We start from the raw sequence: 12,349 nt of genomic DNA, 5'->3' as shown, positions 1-12,349 counted from the left end.
TTTTTTCCAGTTATCAGAAAGCTCTTTGCAAGTGAATACCATTGTGGAGCAGAGTCAGCTCCAGTTCCTACCATGAAGGAGGTGTGCCCACCACCGGCTGCACCAGGAGAAGTGCCTTAGGCCACCACAGGAGCCGCGCAGAAGTGGGGGTGTCCAGCCAATTACACCCACAGTGCTCAGTCCAAGCTCACAGTCTGTGGATCTGACTCCTTAAATGACCTTGAGATTGTGGTAGGATGACCCAAGTCATCTTCCCTTCCTTGGTGGACAGCTGAAATCTTCTCAGGCTTCTTCTGTCTTTGGGGTGTCTAAGATCAAAGTTTTTTCCCTTTAAACGAGAAGTTATTCTGTTTTCTGTTTACACCTTAGGCTCCCTGCTGCAGGAGCTACACTGCTGAGGTTTACCTGTGCAGAATCTTGCTCTTCCTTCTCTTTCTCCCAAGTGATTTCCTGCAGCTTTTGCACCATGTTTGCTTATTAGGAATTTGATACTCAGTTTAGCTCTCCGGAAATCCTCAATTTCTCTTTGGCATTTCCACTCTCCCAAACACTGTTGCTCCCGGAAAAGTTTGAGGTGTGACATTTTCTGCTGTGTTACCCTAGGGAAAGGAACTGGGGGAGGCAGGCCAGGGACCAACAGATGATTCCTGCAGTTACATGGGAACATCAAAGCAAAGAAGAATTATACAGAAGGGCAAACTTCTAGTGAGGCTGCCCCTTCTTTCTAGCCACTCCCGAGGGAAGGAAGTTCCGCCTTTTCTTCAATTCATAGACAGTCACGTTCGTTGGAGCCACTCTGAGAGCACTCACTCCTAGTACAGGAGCCAGCATCTGGCCCCCTGGGTGAGTGGGACATCCAGGTGATCCCTCAGGTCTTAAGCCCCAGGGACATAAGTGAACTTTAATTAATGCCCCAGTTTTCAAGAGCCCACTTTTAGAGAACTGTGTCCTGTCAGTTCTGAAGCCCTTTTACTTCCACTACTTCGATGGTAAGGAAGTGGCTCAGATTTTGCCACCAGCATCACAATCCAACAGCAGAAACAGCTGTAGAATGTTCCACACAGTAAAATCTACTCTAAATAGATAAATATATACATCATACACAAATGGAACGAGCCAGAACAGCATTGTGAATTCAGTCTGCCAGGTAACCGCACCTGAACATTTAATTAGTGCAAGCAGAATTTTATATTAAGTAGGTTCTTAGCTCTTAAATTTTTTTGGATGAGCAAAGGGAGATGTTTCTAGACATGGGCCTTAGGCTGACATGCAGGAAGAAGGCACATTCTAATGAATGTATGTGTATGTGTGTGTGTAACTGGAGTCTTGAAACACATCATATGTGCAATCAAGCCCTTACCTAGAAGAGTACTCCTTATGAAATTCTAGACTCTGATGATTTGCAACTATACAACTTCTCAACAGGAGCTGAGAAGGAAAAAGAAAGATGCAGTTAAATAAGGGTTACCCAGAGCTTCCCTTCCTGGTACCCGACCTCTCTGTGTCTCTGGAATCCAGGAGGCACAAGGCAAGGGCTGTGACCCAGATTCAGAAAGTCAGTGAACATTAGAATTATGAGCTGACATCTTGTTACACACATGTCACAGAGAAACTTTAGCAGAAAAAGAGCCTAAAATATATCTGGCAAATAAGTAATGAATTAATATCACACTCAATATCACGTAATGTTTAAGATACGTAAAGGGCTAATGATGCTCTATATTTAGTTAACATAAAGACAAAAGAACTTTCCTAAATTCATTCTGGGTTTAATCTTCCTAATTTTTTCTCGACCCTTTAAGAGCTACAGCAAGAAATTTTCTTCATTGGACATTTTAAGAATATATACCTTGAGGAATTCGATTGAGGAAAAAAAATAAAAGCTTTATCTTTCTATACATAATTTGTCTCCATAGATGTGACCGCTTATATAATAAGTGTTATATATATTATTTATAGATTTTAGTTTCCTACCCTGCTGAGCTGAAAAAGGAGGCAGGCTGCTTGGTGACACAGCAGAGTTACAGTGACTGCTCATTTTCATTTATTTTTCCAGTGTGGTCCTTGTAGATTGTATTTCTCAAGCTGATCGTAAACTGCTGATGTCATATAAATATATCTTGTCTTCCTAACCTAGGTGGTTTCCAACAGCTAGTTACCAAAAGACATCATCATTTTACAACAGGAACTCCACACAGAAGGTATGATGGAAAGTCATTTATTTTCCCCTCGATAAATTTTAAAATGAAAGACTTTAATGGAAAACGTTTAGTACTTTCATGTCATGCTGAATGCCAGCAGTACCTTGACTTTTATACACACAGGAAGCCAGGTCAACGTGTACACATTTCCCCATGGCCCTTCAACAGTTTTGCATGTACAAAATTGTCTGCTATTTTGCTTTAGCAAACAGCAACATAATTTAAAAACTTTCATGTCTCCTATGTGACACCTAAAATCAGTACAACATTTATTAATACAGTTAGAAAAATAAAAGCCTTAAAAAATTCATGGTATGAGCTCACGGTGCTAATCACATGACGTGAGTTTATGAGTTCACGGGATCTCATCAAATGTAAGATCATTTTAAAAACTACATAACAACTTTCTGGTTTAATTTGAAAGGCTTAAGACTTGAAATCTAGTAAGACTGTTAAGTCGATGTACAAATCAATTACTTGATTTAACTTTTACTTGCCTTGGGAGAGTTAATTCTCATTGTCCACTGAATGAACGCCTTTCAAATATTAATAACTATATTACAGTATTTACAAGCTTTCTTATCGATCCTGAACTGATAGAAAGTTCAGCTGTGAGAAGGGTGAGCTCATGAGGCAGGGGATGCAAGGGAGGGTGTGAGCCTGGAGGGAGAGGGTGAAAGTGAAGCCCCCCGCTGGGATACATCAGGCTCTAGGAGACCAGCCAGCCAATGACGCTGTTGTTGTCAGACCAGAAGTAAGTGCCAACACCCAGGACAAAGAGGAGGCCTGGGAAGGTGTGTCATCCCAGTAGGAAGGGAGGAAGGAAGCTAGGCCTCAGGTCAAACGAGGCTGAGGACTGAAAGCACGCCCCACAGGCTGGCAGTGAATGACCCTCTGGAAGTTACCTGATTTGGTTGAGGTGCTGGGGATACTTGCCATGGATAAGGGAGGGGGTAAGTGCAAGAATTTGTTTTGGCACCAGATAGTGATGCTGATTTGATTTCTACAATATTAGCTGTTCCATGTGCCTTTTTCTACTGTACTTTCTGCAAACTGTCCCACGGAGACCTACCACCCACTTGACCTCTTCAATACACTTGGCAAAGCCCGTTAGTGCTGTGGACGCTCTGCTAAGAGGCGCCAACGATGCCCAGACAGCCTGCACAGTGTCACAAACCTGGAGAAGTGAAGTCAAAGACTAGATGTGCTAGATTTTATGTGCCTTGTGAATGTGGACGGGATTCTCATTTGGGGGGTTTAGTTTCTTGTGTTTTAATAACACCTGTAAACTAGTCGTTATTTTAAAAAGCACACTCTCCTAGGTCTGGTCTGTGCATGGATACAAACACCACCCCATCTCCCTTGCACCCTTCCTGGTGGTTGTTTAGAAGCTGCTCACGCCAAAATTTTATAAATGAGATTCACTCAATATAATGTTTAAAGCTCTTACGTGACAGTCTTTAAAACTTTAAACATTTCCATAATCAGTAAGGGTTCTCTGGTGGCCCACTTTTACATGCAAATACAGACAAACTGTTAACATGCATTACTTCAGTCAATTGGTAAAGTTTATTTTGTAAGTGTAAGTAATTTTAAGCCATTTACTAATTTATAAATTTCAGTTACGTAAAACCACTACCAGGGCAGTTCTGAGGTATTACTGTTAATTCGCTATAGAAATGTTCCTGTATTGTGAGGTGGTGTGAAGTGTGACTGCCCTGCCTTTTGGTGAGCCGTGCTGTCACGGCGCTGACGACAGATGTGTTCTAGAGAGCGTTCAGGAAACTGCTGTGCATGTGCATTAACCGAGCTTCCAAACATGACTGGCAACTTGATTGGCTGGTCTGCTGAGCGAACCAAAATCATAAAGACGGCCATGGAATGGGCCACACAAGTCGAGAAATGACAGGTGTACGGTGCTACCTCAACCTGGCTTCATCAAAACCCGTCCTACTCAAGTCACTTACAAGGAGAACGTGTGCAAAAAGCATCCACAAAGCCTATCAATCAGCAGGTTAATTTTAAAGAAGTAGACCATGTTTTTTCTTTTAAAATTCATTTATAAAAATAAATTTCAGTTTGAGAACTGAGGTACCAAATTGTGGCTTAATTTAGTCGTGATGGCGAGACTAAAGTTATGAAAACCACGGTTGGAAATGTGGGCGCTCCAGCTCGTTCCCTGCGGTGTGGCCGACGCACTCACAGCCCTTCTCCTATTGGCCAAAATACTCAACTTCTGGACAAACTTCTAGCCTGCCCTTGTCCCCAAACGCCACAAAACTTTAAATCTTAGACCTCCAATATAAAACTACTAGTAACCATAATACATTCAAGATAAGGAAAGCCCTGCACCTGCCTCAAGAGACACCGCCCCACTGCCTGGGCACAGACACAGCGTGGGGGACATGGGCGCCCACTTGAGCATACAGCTTATTCAGATGCTTTGTACTGGAGCACGGAGTAAAGTCCCTCCCGAGTCTTTATCTCAGAGCAACAATAATTTAAAACCAGTTTGAGAGCATGAGCAAATCCTTGTAGGTTCTGTGCTGTGAGACGGTAACAGCCTGGCCCAGCCTCCAGGGATCTGTGTGCATCAGGTAGGAACACTGTCAAGTGGAAATGCCAATATGACTTACTGCTTAGACTGTGCTGACTTCGATGCCTGTGTTAGACCGATTTCTCACACCAGAAGCTTTCTGCCTCAGTCAGAAAATTATTTGAGGGACAGTAGAGAACTGAACTAAGGAAAAAGTTCCTGGCCTCCAAATCCCCACACACAAGAGAAGCAAATTTCAAACTACTGTCCTCTCTCAGTGCAGACAAGGGACTGGCTGATATGAACACCGTGTTCAGTCTGTGGAACAGTGTGATGCAGCAAAACCCTGATCTCATGCAAACCCGAACCAGTTAACTGCAGCGAGAAGACAGCCCCGCTCAGTGTTCTCTCGCAAATGCGACTCTGCACACGAATGCACGGGGCTCAGACCTCACTGATGGTCCTCTCTGAAGGGCAGTACTCCGAAGGGCCTGCTGAGGACACGTAGAAAGACTGCGTTTTCCTTTTCAATCGGGCTCTTTTGTTGGCCAGCACCAGGCTATGCCGGCTTGAGTTGATGATTTCTGAAATGAACTTTTTGCAGTCTACACACACCTCCATGGTGCTCCAGTCCTCCATCAACTCTTTGGGAAATTGGAGTTCTTCATCTGATTTGTCCACAGACTTGGATTTTGAGGACAGTCTGGAAAAAAACAAAACATGTACAACATCCATTATTATTACTTATAGTTCTACTGCAATACTAAGAAAATATGTGCAAAAAAAGTAAATCTGTTGGCAAAACATGATGGAATGGGTGGGTGATTTAGTCATGTCAGTTTTGTCCAAAGAAGAAGTTATAATTGGCAACAACTTTCCAAATATTTTTGGGGACTTCTCTGGTGGCGCAGTGGTTAAGAATCCACCTGCCAATGCAGGGGACACGGGTTCGACTCCTGGTACGGGAAGATCCCACATGCCGCAGAGTAACTAAGCCCGTGCGCCACAACTGCTGAAGCCCATGTGCCACGACAACTGACCCGTGTGCTGCAACTACTGAAGCCTGCGTGCCTAGAGCCTGTGCTCCGCAACAAGAGAAGCCACCGCAATGAGAAGCCTGCACACCGCAATGAAGAGTAGCTCCCGCTCACCACAACTAGAGAAAGCCCACATGCAGCAAAGAAGATCCAACGCAGCCAAAAATAAAAAAATAAAGACATGTCAAATTACTAAAAAAAAAAGAAACAAAATATTTTTTAAGAAAGAAACCAGGAAACCTTTTATTAAGAAATAATAATACGGGACTTCGCTGGTGGCGCAGTGGTTAAGAATCCACCTGCCAATGCAGGGGACAAGGATTCGAGCCCTGGTCCGGGAAGATCCCACATGCCGCGGAGAAACTAAGCCCGTGCGCCACAATTACTGAGCCTGCGCTCTAGAGCCTGTGAGCCACAACTACTGAGACCGTGTGCCACAACTACTGAAGCCTGTGCACCTAGAGCCCATGCTCCGCAACAAGAGAAGCCACTGCAGTGAGAAGCCCGCACACTGCAACGAAGAGTAGCCCCCACTCGCTGCAACTAGAGAAAGCCCACACGCAGCAACGAAAACCCAACACAGCCAAAAATAAAAATAAATAAATAACGTTATATAAAAAAAAAAATACTACTACTAAAAGCTCTTAGTATCCCTTCTAGAATTTTTGGAAAATAGGATATTCAGAGTATTCACCTGACTACTATACATAGATAGATCATGAACTTCAACAACCGAAATGAAATGAAGTACATGTTGCTAATCTCTCTGATGATTCAGAGAGAACTTCAAGTTCTTTCTCCAGTGACCCTGTGTCATGGTTAATGAACATTAGTTAACTGTAGAATGGTAGGTCAGACTACAAGAAACTGAAGTAAATTTATCTTAATCCTACGACAAATCCTGAAAAATTATCTTTGGACCAGCTTTCTTTTCATTTTCATATTTATCAAATGTGCTTCCCCCTCCACAACAATTCTCTATATCTGGGTGACTGACTATTTGGATTCCAGAGAGCTGGAGTTAACTAGACCAAATCATCATAAATGTTTTGGATAGTTTTTGGAAATAACTAGGAACCATCTACTCATTCACTATTTTAATTAAACCAAACAGGAACGTAGAGCTAGTGCAGGAAAGAACAGACTGTAGTTCGCCTGCCCTGAGCCCATGGACAGCACCCCATACTCAGAGGTCAGGATGGGGACTGAGCACAGGGGCAGGAACCTCGGGTACAGGTTACTGCTGGGCTCTCAGCTCCCTCACCTCACTGTCCACAGACCCTGACATGCAGAATGGCCACTGTCCAGCATCTGGCAACAACACCAGTGTCCCTCCCAAACAGGGGGCTGCTGGTGCATAAAACCCCAATACCCTGGGCCCTGCCAGCGTGTGGTCTGACCTCCTGTCTTTCTTAAGGACCAACACTAACCTTACTCTGCATTAAATGCAAAGGGCTTGATATTTGGGCACCTTTTTTCTTTTAAATTGTCAGCTCTTGGCATAAAGCTTTATTTCTGCCTTTACAATAGGAAAGTAAGCCAAAGTTATCACAGACTACTGTAAACACAGGATTAAAAAGATTTTTTTCAAAACTAAAGAAGGAGAGAAAGATTAGACTGTTAGGTGCAAGTTTTCAACTCCGTTGAAAACAAGGTCAGTTTTAAAGATGACTTTTAAAGGACACACAAAAGTAATTACTTCCAAAGTAGAAAAAAAATTAAACTGTGAGATTAAGTATCTTTCAGGGAGCTAGCCATCATCCCTTGTCATGTGACCTTTGGCAAGTTTTGGAGATTTGTGTACAAGTCAAAACTATATTAAAACCAACCCACTCACCCACCCACCCAAACCCCTGCAAGCCAAAACCCCACCATATCACCACAGTCCTCAAAAGAGCTCTCGTCTTTCACAAAGGATGCTCTGGAGACCCGGCCCCTTGCTCACCTGGCAATGCTCCGAAGTGGCCGATGGTGGCCAGTGGAGGGTTTTTCTGGCCTCATACAACTTTCCCCTCTCTGCAAGGCAGAAGGTCCCAATGAAAAGATAGGAAGGGTGGAGTATGGCTTGGAGGGCAGCCGCATCTAGTATCCCAAATAAAACTGAGAATGAGCAGTACTGTTAAAGAGGCAGAGTCAATAAAATTAGCACAAGTTGTGATTTCACTAAGCTTAGCTTACCTTTTTGCAACACTGTGAGCACACCGGCCTGTACACAAAATCAGAAGTGTTACTCAGCGTGATAACCATGAACGCAACTGCAGAGTTAGAGAAGCCGCAGGCTGCGTGGCTGTGAATTTCTACAGTAAGTCCCCTGGACTCTCTGCTTCTTCTATCAGAACGTAACAAATTGAGACAACTGGATTGCCAAAAAGACAATCACACTGTAAAACTTAACTCTTACACTGTGTCCTATGAAAGGATCAACTTACGTCTGTTTGGGATTTTCTTACTTGTCTATCCTGGGATCACGTGACAGTCACATCTATTTTTTTCTGTTCAAACATGACATATTATTATTAGACCTATCTTGGATATGAAAAGAAACACATGCAGAGAAACTTTCCAGGCTTAATATCAAATAATTGTCCACTCTTGAAGCAATCACTATTACTAACTTACAAGCACAGCACATGATAACAGACTGGATTATTTCTAATATTGTTCCTCAGAGAAAAATGATGAAACAGTGGATCCTTGACTGCTGTCATCAATTACAAAAGCCTTACCTCTTACAGAACTGACAGGTATAAGACCAAGTGAAGAAGGAAAATCTCCTGGTTCGGCAACAAAAGCAGAGCTAAAAAATAAAAATTTTAAAGGAGAAAAAGGCATTGCCAATAGTTAATTTCCTAATTTGCATGTTTGTACACACATTTATATGTGGAAAGTTTAGTAGACAAAGGGAGAAGAGCATTTAGAGACCCTTTTATTAAGTTTGGTTCTGTGATAATTATAATCTGCTCTGTATTTGATTATAATTCTACCTTTAAATGGTAATAAAAGGCCACAGTTCTCAAGGGTCTTGCCACCATGGAATCAAACTGAAGAAGGTTCTGAAAAAGTCTTCTCTGTTTCTCAGATACATTTTCTCTACAATCCTTTAAAAGTATAACAACTAAGGGCAGACCTTGTTTTATGAAGGCATACCATTATTTATTATGGTGGTTTTAACCTTCTGGTTTTCAGTTTCTCAGGGAGAAATAAAAATACTCACTTTCGTGAGCAAGGCAGAAGAGGGACTGCCTGCCACGGGGTAAGCGTCTTACCTCCTAGAATCCCCCCAAAGTCCTATGCCATCTGGCCAGCAGACAGTGTCCTCAGGGGACATGCCTGTGACTGACCGATCTTCTAACCCTGCTGATCCATCAACTGTAAGTGGCTCTACCTTTCCTTTTTTCAGAGCAGTGTAGACATCTTTATACTGTTGGTATTTTTCCAGCTCTGCCTTCACCAGGACCTGACGAATATGCATCACCTCCTCCACAGTAAGTGCTAGGCATTCCACTGGGTAGCAGAATTCCTCCTGAAATTCAAAATTCCACATGAATAAGAAGTTCCCACCACCCTTCTGGCAAGGCAAAGTTCCCCTTCAGATCAGTCACCTGGTTAGTAGCTTCAGAGAAGAAAAGAGGTTTCCCAGTAAACACTGGAGCAGAGCTGGCTCACTCTGGGGACCACACAATTTCTAATTACACTGAGACAAGAGATGGCAGAAAACTTCCGGGGACCATGTGAAACACTGTAGCCACTGAAATTTCCAATTAATAAAATTTCCTCACATTTGTTTAGATGTTTTGCCTCAGGTATCTCTATTCCATGAAGTGGAGCTACATATCTATGCATTGAAATCTTGGGGAAAAAATGTTATTGTTCTAAACCAAATTTCTGTCAGTTTTCTCCTATGATTACACAAAGATATTATTTCGTTTTGTGTTGTATATATCTGCTAATAGATAAATAGCAAATCTACAACATTGGTACTGTTTTAAAAACTGATTTGTGGTACCCAGAATAGCCAAAAGAAGGTGGTTAGTAATTGATATTGAGAAGCGTTATTTAGTGGTAAGTTACATCAGCACAGCCTAAAAACTCCTAACAGTGTGAGTGGAACTGGACCTGGAAGCCAGCAGGCACTCCCGTCAGGCTGCCCCACGCTCTCCAGATCTCTTATCACTTTTAAACAACTACGGAAGCACAGCCCACACTGGACAGATGTGGAGACACTCAGAGAACTCTGACGATAAATATCGAAGTTGGCTGTCTTATGTTAATGGTTTCCCTAACAACAGTGGAGGAAGATGTTGATGTAACTGATCCCACTGAATAAAGAGCCTCACACCATCTGCTCCCCAGCCGGCCCTGCGCTTGATTGGTGGGCCCAGTAGAAAGACAGAACGGTTTTGTGCGCCCGCACCCTGCTGGGCTTCACAAGGGCCATTGTGGCGGAGCGACACAACCCTGATGTCCTCAGTGTACACATGCTGTAACTCACGCCCACACACACAATAGTGCTGCGCACAGGCATTCTGGAATCAAACAAGCCAAAGGAGACAGCACAGGACTATGAGTGCAGTCAGTTTATGGAGTTTTAACATTTAGTTCTGTCTTTCAATCAGAGAAAAACAAAAATAAATCTAGGTTGCAAACTTGAAAAACATTAGCATTTACTAAAAAAAAAAAAATAGTTTGCAGAACTACTGCTTCTTACAAATAATCAATACAAAATCATCTCTGTTCAAGCTAACTTAGGGAAGATTAAATTTGCTAAAAATGTTTTGGAAAAGATCCTGCAATTGAACGTTTAAGATGAAGAGCTTAGTATCTGGAGGGTAGGAGGATAATTCATGTGCTCGAGGATGTCTGAAATACTCAAAAAAACCCACCATCACCCAATTTTCTTTCAACAGGAAGAGCTTTCAAAGTTGGCATGTCCCATATTTCCTGAGCTTCGCTTGACCCTGAGAACAGAGTGTGGGAACGGGCTCGCCTCCGAACGCTGGGCATCACAACTGTGCACAGATGGTAGGGTCAGCTGCACACGTCTGAACAGCGACTTTTCTCAGCTTCTGACATAGTTCATAAGAAGTATCCCTACGGTCATCTTTATTCATCAGCAACAAGCATGACTATCGTACATTTTCTGACAGTTACCTATATGACAAAATTGCTGAGCTGGAGTAAAATAATGTATGAATCTAGCAAACAAGCAGAAGACCACTCCCTGAGATTGGCTGTCGTGTATTAGGAAGATGGCGATGGTGCCAACGTCACAGCTGCGATGCCTGGGTGGTGGGGATGCTCCACACACAGCAACCCAGACAGCCTGCAGTTCCCGCTCCTCAGTCTCAAGTCATAAAAGGGCCCAGTCAAGCACACTTCCAACTTACTGATTTGACCCATACACAAATAGAGTGTTCCATCAGATGTAATAAGAAATTGTGGATTTTTTTGTGTTCTTGTTCTTTTTTAAAATTTCAAGCAGATTACCCTTTAGTAAAATACCTTCCATCAGGTCAAATGCTAATGTTTTAATTCTGGTGCTTTCCCAAGGACAACAAAACTTTAATGCAACATGAAAGAAAATATTAGTTACTAGAATAGCTTTCATTATTTTTTTCAACTGACAAAAAATATTAATTCAACATCCCCAAAGCCAAATTAAACCTTAACAGATCTTGCTGAGATGCTGATGCCCCAAATTGTGAAGAGCACTCAGGGTTCTACCCATGAGCCGAGCCCTAGTCCCTGTTGTTATGATGGGCAGGGTCACGCCTGCAGCAGGCACTGACCTCAGTTCATGGCATGGACTCCAGGGACCAGAGCAGTACAACTCTGATTCTCTGGCTGCTCTGTGCTTCAGTGTGGCGTCCAAATTTAGGAAAGGGAAGCTAAATCTTAATGAGTTTTAATAGAGATTACAGTATACTGTAGGAGCAGATGTGCCTTTAGAACTCACTGTTACGTACGTCACTAAAATGGCTGAGTTTTTGTTAAATATTCTGGTTATATTTACCATTCAAAAGGGGTCAGAGTTAGGGAGCACAGAAATCAGAGAGCATGGTGTATAACCTGGTTACTGAGCCAGAGAAGTGGAAATGGTCATATTTTATAGAGTGTTCTAGGTTAGCAAAAACTTCATAAATAAGTAGCAGATATTTGACAATTATCCAAAACAACCATTGGTTTTTGTTTCTAATAAACCAAAGGAAGGCAGATTTAAATAAAAATAGCAAATATTAAGTTTAATTACTCTTTTTTCAAGTTCACTTTTAAATTTCAAGGTGAATTCTCTGTCTAAAGTCACATGTAGACTTAGTAGACAGACTGTTTGGGGAGGGCTGAAAATAAAAATAAAATGTCAGCAGATATTCAGAAACAGCAGCAGGAGGGACAGGATTAAATGCCACCTCCGCATCTGACCATGTGCTCACAGGGCCAGATCTAAAGTGAAAAAAAGAAGAGATTTATCCTGTATTTCACGGCAAATATAGAGAAAGGAATCTGTTGTACCTCATTTACATTCAGTCTCTTTTCTAAACCAAGATGGGTCATAAAGAAAAACAAAGAAACCAGCT

The 12,349-nt window shown here is 42.4% G+C and overlaps 2 protein-coding genes across 27 annotated transcripts in view; one reads left to right on the top strand and one right to left on the bottom strand.

Moving 5' to 3' along the window:
* Positions 1–12,349, top strand: part of PRELID3A (PRELI domain containing 3A) — an 87,192-nt gene that overhangs the window by 74,398 nt on the left and 445 nt on the right. For 3 of the 23 annotated variants that reach the window (XM_059895417.1, XM_059895398.1, XM_059895396.1), the window contains 3 exons: positions 2,138–2,201; positions 8,961–9,027; positions 10,682–11,292. In XM_059895417.1, the coding sequence (XP_059751400.1) occupies positions 2,138–2,201; positions 8,961–9,027; positions 10,682–10,849 (299 nt within the window). In that variant the 3' untranslated portion in view covers positions 10,850–11,292. Of the gene's footprint in view, positions 1–10; positions 232–2,137; positions 2,202–8,960; positions 9,146–9,174; positions 9,260–10,681; positions 11,293–12,349 lie in introns of those variants that run through there. The other 20 variants (XR_009497364.1, XR_009497363.1, XM_059895411.1 and 17 more) reach the window with 17 other exon arrangements.
* Positions 2,203–12,349, bottom strand: part of SPIRE1 (spire type actin nucleation factor 1) — a 208,597-nt gene continuing 198,450 nt past the window's right edge. For all 4 annotated transcript variants that reach the window (XM_059895392.1, XM_059895393.1, XM_059895394.1 and 1 more), the window contains 5 exons: positions 9,160–9,297; positions 8,501–8,571; positions 7,953–7,980; positions 7,720–7,856; positions 2,203–5,440 (listed from right to left, as the gene is read on the bottom strand). In XM_059895392.1, coding sequence (XP_059751375.1) covers positions 5,182–5,440; positions 7,720–7,856; positions 7,953–7,980; positions 8,501–8,571; positions 9,160–9,297 — 633 coding nt within the window. In that variant the 3' untranslated portion in view covers positions 2,203–5,181. The remainder of the gene's footprint in view (positions 5,441–7,719; positions 7,857–7,952; positions 7,981–8,500; positions 8,572–9,159; positions 9,298–12,349) is intronic.

The sequence above is a fragment of the Balaenoptera ricei genome, chromosome 14 (genome assembly GCF_028023285.1).
Source record: "Balaenoptera ricei isolate mBalRic1 chromosome 14, mBalRic1.hap2, whole genome shotgun sequence".
Taxonomy (NCBI): Eukaryota; Metazoa; Chordata; class Mammalia; order Artiodactyla; family Balaenopteridae; genus Balaenoptera; species Balaenoptera ricei.
Note: the sequence above shows the minus strand (reverse complement) of the source record. Positions and strands in the feature narration are given on the sequence as shown.